Raw genomic sequence first — 12,575 nt, 5'->3', positions numbered from 1 at the left:
CCATTTAAAGTCATTGAGATCGGCCGTGGAATCATAGTGGTGGATAGCAGGAGGGTAGAGCCACCAACTCTTGATGTCCTAAGTCATCTCCCCCAAGCGTTCCGTAAATGGAAGTGATTGGAATAAACATAATAAAAGGTTGCTTCAACCTACATCAGAGGGGTTTTTGCTTCCTCATGACACATAGCCAACCCTGTGCCCCAGCCCTTCCCCCTGCACGGCCTGACGGGAGCTCGAGAAAGCACGGGAACGGGAGCTCGAGAAAGCACGGGAGTGACACTCCCTTCAGAATGCTCCTACGGAGAGGGAAAATGTGAACTCTGAGAATAGAATGGCAGAATTGCTGTTTCATGTCTGGCAGAAGCCCAAACAGATTACCAAGCAGGTGACTTGCAAACATTCAAAAGATTGCTATGGTCTAAGGACACCAAACTAATCCTGTTGACACAGGATGTCACCGAGACGTTTGACAACATCTCATCCCCTTAAGAGATGTGTTGGGTAATAATGGGTAGTAATGGGTAATGATGATAATATGAATCGGGTTTGAAACTGGTTGAACTGTTGATTAACCACTTGGACACTGAGGGAGGTCTCACATGAGTTCTGGGCTCTATCTTTGATCTGGCCTGTTTGACATTTTCATTAATAATAACAAGTCATAGAGGTTTGTTAATCAAATTCGGGCATGATAAAAGTTTGAGGGAGATGATTAACATAGTAGACAACAAAATTAAAATTGAATAATTCATTTTGATTGGCTAGAAACCAGTCAGATGGAATTTAGCAGAGATGTGTACAGTCCTATACCTAGAAAATCAAGGTAGGATTTAAGAAACCTGGCTTGAGAACACTTTTAGAGAAAATTCCTGGGGGTGTAGCAGACCAGCTTAACTGGCCACACCAGGATGACGCAGCGCACTACACAGGAGCATGCACATGCTTGTCCACACACGTGTGCACCTGGTAAGTCTTGCTCCGCTGTGATCATCGAAGCTAAGGGTTGGTTGAGGTCTTTGGGGTGCCCCTGCCTGCCTGCCCCTCGAGCTGCTCAGACCATGCCCCTGGTGTGCACTCGGTCCTGGGCACGGCACACACACGGGAGAGTGCGGAAAGGGAGGGACTGGGCTGAAGTTCGGTGCTGGATCCTGAAACACAGGACTGAGCAAAAGCAGCCCGGTCCTTATCCTCAGAGTTGGCAGCACAGTGGCAGGGCGAAGCCATCCACCCACAGATGCAGCCCCAAGGAGCCAGGACAGAGGGCACTGGCGCCTTGAAGGCTCCTGCTCTGGGGTCCTCCTGGTCTGGGAGACGTGGGAAAGGGAAGGTGCACTGGGGTCCGACAGGCCAAGGGCAAAGGTCAGAGCTTCCCGGGCATAGGAAGCAACACAGCCAAGGTGGGAGCCGAAGTGCCCTCATAGGCCAGAGGTGATGCAGGAGCCGGGCCGTTGGCCCAGAGAAGCAAATGGATTGAGGAGGTGGGGGAGTGGCCATCACCCTCAAAGGGCTTCACCTAGGAAAGGGGGTTGCTTTCACCTAGTTCAAAATTAGGACCCCTGAAGCCCCCCAGAGGCAGATCCTGCACCATGTGAGAAGTGACATTCCGTCTGGACGGCAGGGCTGCCCCCGTGCCCTGCACCCATCTGGCGGTGAGGGGAGAGCGCTCAGCTGCAGCTGGTGTTCCGGAAAATGTGGGTCTTGCCTAGGTGGGAAAAGAAACTGGAAGGTTTCTGCGTTCTCTCCATGCTGTCCCTCAGCCCTGGCAGTTGAGTGTGAGTCACCTGTGGGTGCCGTAGGTCACACATGCTGGGCCACCGCCTCCCTCTTGCTCCCCTGGGAGCAGCCCTTCCCAGGGTGCAGCCTGGCCCTTTAGAGGGCACCTGTCGGCTCTTTCCCATCACAGCCACAGTGAGACATGCAGCCCACTGCATGTGACCACATACTGAGAGCTGAAATGGAAGTTTCCGGAAGGAACACCCTTACTAGGTGTAGTTTTTAATCCTCATCTTAATCCATTAATGAGATGGATGATGTCCTCAGTTTAAAAAACACTGGCTGGAACTCAGCTTCTGATAAGTGTCCCCTGCATGTCCCTGTTTCCTCTCAACTCTTCCCTAAGGCTCTTTGAGGGAGGGAAGGGGTCTGAGTGTCCAGGCCTCATGGTCACTTCGCTCTGCACCTTACATAATCACCTAGGCCCTGCCCATGGCTGCCCCCCCACTCCCACACACCACTCGGGGTCCCCCGAGGAGAGGCAGTATTGGGCCCCTTCTCTTTCCACCAGGTAGCACCAAGTACTATCAGAAAGAAAAATTGGAAGCCATGACTTCAGGTCAGCCTACTTTTGCCTCTTTAGTGCACACATTGCCAAAAATCTCAACACGTACAAGAGTATCATCTTCTGCTATGTTATTGCAAGTGCAGTATATTTTAATATAAGTAGAAAAAATAGATTCTTGTGGCTGGTCTGGAACCATAAATATTTTTGTAATACAGTCATAATTGGGAAAATAGGTACAAACACACTTTAATAACTCTGCCTACTTCACCATTGAAGAGTGCCTGTATAGATAGAAACCTCTCTATTCACAGAATCAGGATTTGTGGTCCAAAAATGTAAGCCTGCGTCTCCCTAGCCCTGGTGGCTTTCCCTGCCTCCCTGGGCTGCCACCCCAGGCTCGGCCCCTTTGCACCTGGCTCTACTGACTGCTGCGGAAGCCAGGGCTGCGGCGGCGCTCAGCAAACGCAGCAGCTGTCGGGAGGGTCCGAGCACCAAGGCAGTCAGTCCCGGCTGTGCGATGCCAAGAGCCGAAAGTGCACTGTTACCACCGGGCATAAAACTTGCAGAATGCAGTCATGCACATGCATGCGGAAACATGACTTTCCTGAGTTTTTCCTCAGGAATCAGACTTGACTCTAAGGAGTGTGGCCTGGCGGTGAGCTCGGGGCTCCTTGTGCTGACCCGCTCTGGGGCCTGGTGCCAGCAGGTCACTTGGACCACAGAAGCCATATTTCCTTGTCTATAAAATAAAGATTGTATTGGTTACATACAGTAAGCCTTGAAAAACTTGCACCTGTGATAATTGTTAAATATCACATTTCACACTGATATGAAAAATCAGGAGTGGGGGGGTGTTTGTTTTTTAATAAGTTTGACCTTTGCCACAAAACTCACAGAAAGAACAGTCTGGGCCCAGCGGGTAAGCGGCCATGTCGTCAGCCTCCTTAGGTATCTGCTCTGTCTGCTTGCAGGTTGCCCGGCTCATGGAGATGGGGTTTTCCAGAGGCGATGCTCTGGAAGCCCTGAGAGCTTCAAATAATGACCTCAACGTGGCCACCAACTTCCTGCTGCAGCACTGATGGTCCGAGGCCAACACTGGGACCAGCCCAGCTACTGAATGACAGGGGCATGGCCCTGCCACCAAATCAGCCTGGAGGACCAGGCACCTCTGGCACTGATGTGCTCGTGGGGAGAGGGTGGTCCACCCCTGCCCTTAACTCCAAGATCGTTACTGTTATAGTATCAAAATAAGTTTGCCTTTAAATTAGCATGTATTTTCTATCTTTATTTTTTTATTGGGCATTTTCCCTAGTTTGGAGAATCATCACTCATTCCTTTGTGTTTAAAATGCATTAAAATTGCAGATTTCTGCCGGCGGCTGAGCGGCAGTGCAGAGGGGAATTGCCGCCGTGGCAGTCTCGGCACTGCCACACGTCATCCTGCACGCCTGGTCGTACCCATCGAGACGGGGGAAAGCAGAATGTTATTTCGGAAAGGACGTGTCAGATCATTCTTGATGGACTTTTTTAATCTCTGTTTTTTTCCTCAAACGTGTTTTCAAATCCCAGTGGCTGGTCAGCGTCCACGCTTGCAGGGGCTGAGGGAGGAGCGGGGAGCTACTCCTACTCCAGGCTGCTCTGGCCCAGGGAACGCGTCCAGTTCCTTCTCCCCACACCTATCAAAAAATGATAATCAAGTACTGATTTGAGGTTCTGGAATTCTCCATGAAAATTAACTGGGGTTAATTTGCTCAGAATATCCAGTTAGCCACTCAGGTAGGGGTGAAATGGGACAGAGAGAGCAGTAAGCTTCTGGAGTGACGCGGCTGACTAGAGAGCACAGTGCGGGCCCAGCCCTAAAGAGAGACAGTCCCTTGCTCGCGCCGTCCCCACTGCAGGGCTCACAGCCAGTCCGTCTGGCAGCAGCTTCCCCCCACGCCCTGGGCCTTGACCCCATGTGGGGGAGGCAGAGCAGACTGCGGGGGGCGGGGATGCCAGGCAGGGAGAGGGAAGGCGAGGTGGACCACCACAAGCATGGAAAGATCGGAAGCAAGTTGACTGTTAGGATGTGAGGAAATTGTGCAACTGTTATGTTCTGCAAAATGAGCAGCAGTGTATCAAATTGATGCAAATTTAGATGTGTGATACTTAATAATAAAGTTTTTAATGTGTTTTACTTTGTGGTCTTTTTCATTGGACCTAATCTGAACAAAATTTTGTTCTAGACTGTACGTTTACCACAAAAAATTTTTTTGCCAGACTGCTCATCTTTCTTCAGAAGACTTGAGTGCTTTTTGAAGTGAGTAAAGCACTTTTGTTCCTGTAAGTGGCACCGCCCACGGAACACCCAGGTCAGTGGCATTACGTGCAAAAACCTGGAACCTTGGCTTCCCTGAGGCCTTATTCTTAGGCTGGTGAGGGCCATCGGGCTGCTGGGAATGGGGGTTGAGGTGACTTCCCAGGAGCCCAGCTGGTCCCAAGCACAGGCCCTTACTTGAATCCGAGTTTCCCCGGGTCAGGTCAAAGGAAGAGTTGACAGTAGCACAGACGTCCCCAACCTCATTCACTGAGCAAGGCACAGTCAAGACAGCCTGAGAGCGAGCGGCATGAAGACATGAGCGTCTAGGCCTTGAGGCAAGTGGAAATCCACCTCTGTGCTCCCCTGTGCAAAGACACAGGCAAAGAACGACTTGTATCCAAAAATAACACCACCTCCTGTCTTCCTCCTCACCATCAGACAGCGCCCAGCAAGGTAAAACCAAACCAGAGGTAAGGTTCTCACGAGAGGGAGGCGGGGGGAAATGCCCTGTTGTTAGTATCACTAATTACAGGCCTCCATTCAAAATTATTAACCACAGCAGTTCTTGTTTGTTTGCTAATCAGGATTCCCTCCTGAGTGTGGTTACGTTTGGTAGATCTTTGTCCTGCCCACAGGAACCTTAGTGACCCTCTTTTTCAGTCCTTTGGTGTAGAGAGGAGAGGACGGAGGCCCTAAATAGTGGCAAAGCTGGGAGACACCCACAGATTTTTTTCTGAGTCCTTCCAGCCTCTTTCCCGGTTCCTTACGGCTGCCAAGTCCTCACCTTCCCATTGGTGGCCCGAGATTTTCCACCCTTGTCATGCAGCTGCCAGGCCCTTCTCTGCTTTCATAACCACCCTCTGGACCATCTCACACAGTCTGCCCTCACTCCTGCCACGAGTTCCTTGCCTTGCTGGGGCTCCCTTCGCTGGCCCAGTCTTGCTTCCTGCAAACACTGACAGCTGCAGCCATCCACCACGGGACTTTGGGGTATCCCAGAATGTCCACACCTGTCAAGACACAGGAAATCTTTGAGGCTGACAGCACACCCCACCCCCCCACCCCCCTGCCGACGGAGACCCGTGCTGGTGCTGCGTGCCAGAGGAGGGCATCAGCGAGCCATTTGATTCGGTTTCCTGAGGTTCAGAAAAGATCAGGCTTTTGATTTTGTGCAAACGGTAAGAGATTGGACTTAATTTTCAAGCAAGCAGAATTCTGGATTGTGAAATGAGAAAAGATGGAAAAAATTGTCTATAGTGAACCCTCCTTCTGAAACTAGGGAAAACCTGCCTTTAAAGTCCTGATTCATAAACCTAGGCTGAGTTTGGGATTAGAAAGGTAAAAATTTTAGGGAAATTGAGCACAAAATTGTGCATGCATTCCAGTGTCACTTAGAATGTTTTCTGGGTCCCTGAGTTTATGTTCCTACAATTGTTCTTGAATGGAAAAGGAAGTATCTAAAACTATAAACTTGAGTTTTATCTTAACCAGAGTTTGTGATATTTAACTTGTAAGAATCAGAAGAAGGTTATTTTCCTCACAGTTCCTCTAACTGATAGTGTGTTTTCATAAAGGAATGGGCCAAGAAGACCAAAATCAGCTTTCTGGCTCGGACTAAAATTTCATTTCTGAAACTCAAATCTTACATGTGAGAAAAATTGCCACAGTCCTATAAATTTACTAACCTGCTTAATACAGCCCTGTCTCATAGAGAAACAACCCTAGTAGCTGGATTTTGATGGTGCCACTAATGGAGTGGGGACGTCAGGCAGAGGGGGGGAGCTAGGGAGAGGTGTCACTAGATGTTGAAAATCAGTCTGAACAGAGGCAGGGGTTAGACAGCCAGGTTGGGGGTCCTGCTATGTGATAAAGTCGGATGACTGGGAACGTGGACGGAGGAGAGAGGAGGGCTAGGATGGAAGCTTGTGGAATTCCAGCATCACGTGGAGAAAGGCAGAGCCGAGCAAGAGACGTAGGAGTGCACCAGGGAGGCGTGGGTGCTGTGGGGCTCCAGGGGACAACAGCGGGAACGTGAGGCCCAGTGAGGAGGCAGAGGTGGGAGGAAGAAGAGTGCCCGGGACGGCCTGAGACCCAGGCCCAGAAAGGGGGCACTCAGGGGTCCGGAAGAAGGGTCAACATTTCAGTCCTCTAGAACTAGAGGAAGGAGAAGATGAGGGTGAAACAGGAGGGAAGAGGAATAAGCGCATGTCTTAGAGTTTCCAGCTTCTCACTAGAGAAGGAAGGAGGAGGGACCCAGGTATGGCGGGGAACCTAGGGAGCGTGGATGAAGGTCTCCAAACAGGAGGAAGAGGCAAGGGATCTATATGGGCCAGAAACAAGGCTTTGGCTGCAGCATTGTGGCCTGCTGAGCCCTTGCCCGGCGGGAATGATACTGAAGGGAACTTGGGCTCGCTCGCCCAGCTCCATGAAGCCAAGCACTGGCACCAGGATTTGCAGCAAGAGAGAGAAAGGGATTTATCGCATGGCACCAAGCAAGCAGAACCAGCAGCTAATGCTTAAGACCCAAACTCCCCAGTGGCTTAGAAGCAGGGGCTTTTTAATTCAGGGGTATATTTCAGGAAAGCAGAAGTTACAGGCAAAATCATAAATCCGTGTGTAGAGGTTATACATTGGTTTGACCCAAAACGGTGCAATATGTTGAGGCACGGGCTTAGGGGTCATAGGTAGATTGAGAGATTCTTTGATTAGCAGTTGGTTATGGAAGCAAGGCCTGTTCTAAAAACTTGAGGTCAGCAGAAAGGTAAGGTTTGGCCTGTGGGCAGGACTCTCCAGGCCCTTGGGAAGAAATTTAGAACAAAGAATGGTGGTCAGAGTTCAGTCCTCAGTTCCTCCTATCTGAGGCCTACATGATAGTGGTTGGCATTTTCCATCAGGTGGGGGTCTGGGTTTCTGAAATACAACTCAAGGACATATGTTAAGATGTTATCTTTTAGTTTCTGTGGGGAACCAAAACACCTTATGACTCCGGCTGGCTTGGGAGACTACTGATTTAAGTTACTGCTGTCTTCTGCCGATCAGGTTGCTCCCTCACTGTGTCAAGGCTAGCTAGGTACCTGGAGTTTCCCTTGAAGGGACTCAAGATTTTTCCATTATTTCCATGCTTGGGGGTGTGAGTGCCTGGCAGGCCCCTAAGAGGGGTCCCTGCTCTATCTCAGGGATGTCAAAGGTCCTAGAGATTTAGACAGGAAGTAGACGTCCCAAGAACCCATTAATAGCTGGAGCGCACAGGTCCCTCGTGGTGTTCTCAGGCCAGCCCACAACTTCCAGGGAAGCCAGTTGGTTCTGTGACCTTTCTAGAATGTTCTATCTGCGCTAACCTGGGAGTTTGAGTAGGCTTGGAGTGGGAGGGAAGAAAGAGGTCCCTGGGGGAGGAGTGAGGGAGAGAGATCTTCAGTAGAAATCTACCCGGGCCAAACCCAGCACGTCTACTTACCTGCAGACCCACTCTGGTCCCCACCCAAACACACAAGGACCTTAGGGACCCTGGGAGGCTGTCCCTGAATGGCCAGACCCAGACATTCCAGGGCCTCTGACCACAGCAAAGTGAAAGAAACAGCAAACATATGTGACCTACAGTCAGTGAAACTGGAGAAAACCCCAGAATCCCACTCGGCCCCGGCGGTGGAGAACTGTCTTCAATCTGACTTCTGTCTTGCACGCTGGGTAGTGTCCCTGCTGGCACGCTTCTACAGGCCAAGCTGAGACCCTGTGCCCTGAGGGTTCTATCTGGTCTTAAATTTAGGTGGCTCGCAGGGTCGTAGAGCGTTGGAACTAGAAAAGAACATTCATCTGGTTCGAGCCCACATTTTCAGGTAAGGAGACAGGGTCAGAGAGAGCTGAGGGGACTTGGCAGGAGCCACGGCGGGGACGTGACAGGCTTGAGGGACTCCCTGCAACAGGGCAATGGGAGAAGAGCAGGCAAGTCCCCCAGGGGCAACCTTCAGACTCCCCTTGGGACAGTCCTGGTCCCTTACTCCTGCCCACGCCACGCGGGGGCACCATGCCCAGGCTGCTCCCCACTGTGTGCAGGAAGAGCACAGCCCCCTGGGATGCTGCGGGGAAAACAGGCCAAGGTTCCTGCCGTGGGGCCAGAGTTTTCTTCCAAACCCACTACAGCTGCTGAAGCCATGTCCAACCGGCTGTCCCCAGTGCTGCTGTCACTCACACGTGCTCATGAGCCACTGCACACAGGTGGAAGACCAGGGGCCTCGGAACCCAAGGTGCCCTCCCAGCACTGAGGACGTGTCCCGGAAAACTTTCTTAACTGGGTTGGTGATTCCTTGGTGTCTCCTCCTGAGACTAAATTGGCATTAAGAACAATTAAGGTGGCCAGATGGAACCTGAACAGAAGACTGATTTGATGTCAGGGTCTTTAACTGGACAACGTACAGCCCATGGGGACTTTGCGAACCCCTTGTTCATTGGCCAAAGACAGACCCCAGGCTCAGTGACCTACGGAAGACCGCAGATGTCAGGGAAGCCCTGGGTAATTCCCCCTAGCTTCCACCCAGTGTGTTTGCTGTCCCAGCTGCACAGAGGGGAGCGTCCCTGGGGGTGGTGGCAATGGGGACCTGGCTCCTTTTTCTTGGGGTCCAGCAAAGCCACTTCCTTTTCTTCTGATCTGCTCTGCGCCACGGAGATGGCCCGATCCCAGGTGGGAGAAGCTCCGGCCGTCCCCTGAGCCACCGTGCCCGGTCATATAAGAACCCACATGACAGACTTTTCTGTTTGACAAGATTTTCATGTCATTTCTTCACAGGGGCCCATGGCCAGTGTTGCTCTTTTGCTGTCTTGACAGTTCTGTGTACGGAGTTTTTATTGTAAGGTTATAATATGATGTTAAACAGAAGTACCATATTGTTATCTGAGAGTTGAGTAACCTAGAACTATCTATGCAGATTTTATGAAACCCACACTTGTGTAACCTGGGGCTGACCCCGGCGTTTCACGTGAATAAAGCTGTCAGGACCACAGAGTCGCTTGTGAAACAGACAAAGCCTCTTTGGTGGTAAGTTGTTGCCTCCTTGCGCAGGCAGGGCCCTGTCGTCTCCAACGCGCACAAACATGACTGTGATATTAACAGTGTTAGGCCTGTTTAAGGGAGGGGGGTGCAATTATTTTGTTTAAGCACAAAAGAGTCAAGCAAATAAATGAAAAAGCCAAGCCCCTTGGAAAAGCAGAGTGTGAACAGCCAAGACCTGGCCTTCTCCTACCTGGGAGATATGATGATGTTCCTGCTTAGAGACAACCCAGTGTGAACAGAACAATGGTTTGGCTGTTAAAGACAAAATTTTTTTTTTTTTTTTTGAGTCTCACTCTGTTGCCCGGGCTAGAGTGCCATGGCATCAGCCTGGCTCACAGCAACCTCAAACTCCTGGGCTCAAGTGATCCTACTGCCTCAGCCTCCCGAGTAGCTGGGACTACAGGCATGCGCCACCATGCCCGGCTAATTTTTTCTATCTATATTTTTAGTTGTCCAGCTAATTTCTTTGTATTTTTAGTAGAAACAGGGTCTTGCTCTTGCTCAGGCTGGTCTTGAACTCCTGACTTTGAGTGATCCTCCCTCCTCGGCCTCCCAGAGTGCTAGGATTACAGGCGTGAGCCACCGCGCCCAGCCCAAAGACAAATTTTAAAAAGAATAAAGTCAAATACCCATTCCCAGACTGTCTTATGAAATATTCAATCAGAAGTTGAAACTCCCCAAAGAAATATCGCCTCCCCTCTTTTGGGCATTTACAGGCTTCTTCCAGAGATTCGTTGGGACCCCCACACACCTTTGCCTTGAGAAAGCTGCAGAAACCCGCCAGGGCAGCCCGGGCAGCGTGTCAGGACAAGCCTGAGCATCCAGGGGATGCTCCGGAGCCTTGGCGAGGCGATGGTGACCCTGAGGCCTGGCAGGCAGCCCGGCACTGCCACTAACGCTGCAGCAAGCTCTGCGTGGCCGGGCCGTTGCTGATGCTGCCCTTCCCCAGCTCCCAGCACCGGCCGAACCCCTGGGGCCTGGAGAGTGTTTGGCAGTGAGTGAGCGAGCGAGGCACAGATGCTAACAAAATGTGGCCCTGCCCTCCAGGGGGAACCGCCACTGTTTTAATACAAATGGTACCTGCCAGAAGCTCTCTTGTCCAGAGCTGGAGACTGGTCGTTAATCAATATTTTAAAAGTAAAGTGTAGATGTATCCATATATATACACATACACATATTAAACACTTTATTTTAATTTAAAACATGTCAATGTAATTCATTCACCAATCTTCTGGTGTTGATGTGGCTAAGGCCTTTTCAAAAAAATATATAGTTCTACTGATTAGAAATTATCTAATTATAATAGTTTAGTTTATAATAATTTGTAACAGGTTTCACAATAGTTAAATGATTCCATTTCAATAGTACTTGACACAGGAGGTCTGGGAACCAGCACCTCTTCCTCTTGGGAGACGAGGCGTGTGCCCCGGGCGGCTCAGGGAACGTCCGTAGCTGAGAGAATCTCTCCACGAGCAGAGTGGAGAAAGTCACTCAGACTGGGAGACTCAGGAAAGAGGTCTACAAAAGGGCGGCATCCAGAAAGTGGAGGGGCCTCTGCCCTCATTTCTTATTCTGCTTCCCAGATGGGCCCCCAGACCTCACGGAGCTTGACCAGATGGACTCCGGCACTTCACTGGCTCCCGGCCGACAGCCGGGGGCCAAGGGCGAAGCTTCCTGCTCTTGCCCACCAGTGGGAGCCTCTCGCCACCCCCAGCCCCGCCATCTGCACACAGCCAGGGTCAGGGAAGGTCACCCCAAGGGCACTGGCATTTGATTTTTAGCACCTAACCCAGGTATCCTCCGTCTTGCTCTCCCTGGCTCTAACCCCCACCCTGTTTCGGAGGGGTTCTACAGGGCCCACCACCAGCCACTGTCTTCCTAGGTGACAGTGTGGACACCAGCAAGAGGCCACCCATGTAGAATACAGAAAGAAAACCACTAGGATGGACTGCAGCAGACACACTGCCAAACCCAAACTCACTCAGGCTTCAGACACGCTGGTCTGCAGTTCTCAGAGCTGGAAGGGACATCCATAGAGGTCTTCTTGACTAACGTCCTTGTTCGCTGAGGAAGGCAGCTTCTGGGGCTGCCGTCACTCCCCGAGGCCACCCGGGCCCAAGCAGGCCTAGACCCCATATCTTGGGAGGTCCCAGCCAGAGGAGCCCCCTCTGCCCACTGGCGGGGTGGACTTACTTGGTGAGGGTGGGTGGTGAGGGCAGAGCTCTCAAGCCGGTTCTTCACGGGAAGGTGTTTTCAGGACGTTGACCCCAGTGGACCCGAGTCGGAGTCCGCTGTTCGCGCCGGCCTTCTCCGTAACACCCCTCGCACACACCAGAACTCTGTATAAAACATGAACAGATGGAAGAAACAAGGGATAAGATAACAGATTTTTGCAGAAGTGCTTAACAGAGCAGGCCAGGCGAGCAACCAAGAAAAATAATCTTTCAGTTGCAGCACAAGCTCTACGAGAAAGTTGGTGGATCCACGCGCATCATCAGCTTGATCTAGGAAGCAGCAGCACAGCCAGGCGGAACCACGTGTGTGGTCCCATGGCCGTGGAACACCCCGGAGTGCCGCCTGCCCCTCCTGCCAGTCCACTGGGGTCCCTGGGAAGTCTAGAGGACAGGCCACAGGCCCATTCTCCACTTTCTGTAGATGGGACAGTTTTACCTCTTGGAGATGCCTAAGGGGGAAAAATAGAAAACATTGGCTTTACTTTGGTTTCTACAGTCTTTCAACAGCTGGCGGGAGGTGCAAAGTTTGAAAGACGAGAGCAAGATCCATTTATTTTCCTTAAATAGGGTAGAAAGATTAAGAGTGCCGGGTCAGCTCGGGCCACCTAGCAAAGCACCACGGGCCTAAGGATAGAAAGGTATTTCCTCAGCACTCTGGAGGCTGCACGTCACCCACCGAGGTGTCAGGAGGGCCGGTTTCTGCTTAGGCCTCTCTCCT

The 12,575-nt window shown here is 51.3% G+C and overlaps 1 protein-coding gene and 1 long non-coding RNA gene across 3 annotated transcripts in view; both read left to right on the top strand.

The window, feature by feature from the left end:
• UBAC2 (UBA domain containing 2) overlaps positions 1 to 4,456 on the top strand; it is a 174,994-nt gene extending 170,538 nt beyond the window's left edge. Inside the window, exon 9 of the mRNA XM_045567087.1 lies at positions 3,253 to 4,456. Within this exon, the coding sequence (XP_045423043.1) occupies positions 3,253 to 3,360 (108 nt within the window). The 3' untranslated portion in view covers positions 3,361 to 4,456. The remainder of the gene's footprint in view (positions 1 to 3,252) is intronic.
• A 559-nt stretch (positions 4,457 to 5,015) lies between these two features.
• Positions 5,016 to 9,559, top strand: LOC123649157. Of its 2 annotated transcripts, none has more exons than XR_006738884.1 (3): positions 5,016 to 5,032; positions 8,343 to 8,412; positions 8,717 to 9,559. It is a non-coding gene; the product is annotated as an uncharacterized LOC123649157 (long non-coding RNA). The 2 variants fall into 2 exon arrangements; XR_006738883.1 differs by lacking the exon at positions 5,016 to 5,032 and adding an exon at positions 5,505 to 5,757.
• Positions 9,560 to 12,575: the final 3,016 nt, after the last annotated feature.

The sequence above is a fragment of the Lemur catta genome, chromosome 13 (assembly GCF_020740605.2).
Source record: "Lemur catta isolate mLemCat1 chromosome 13, mLemCat1.pri, whole genome shotgun sequence".
NCBI classification, from domain to species: domain Eukaryota; kingdom Metazoa; phylum Chordata; class Mammalia; order Primates; family Lemuridae; genus Lemur; species Lemur catta.
The sequence above is the reverse complement of the archived record's forward strand: the minus strand, read 5'-3'. Positions and strand labels throughout refer to the sequence as shown.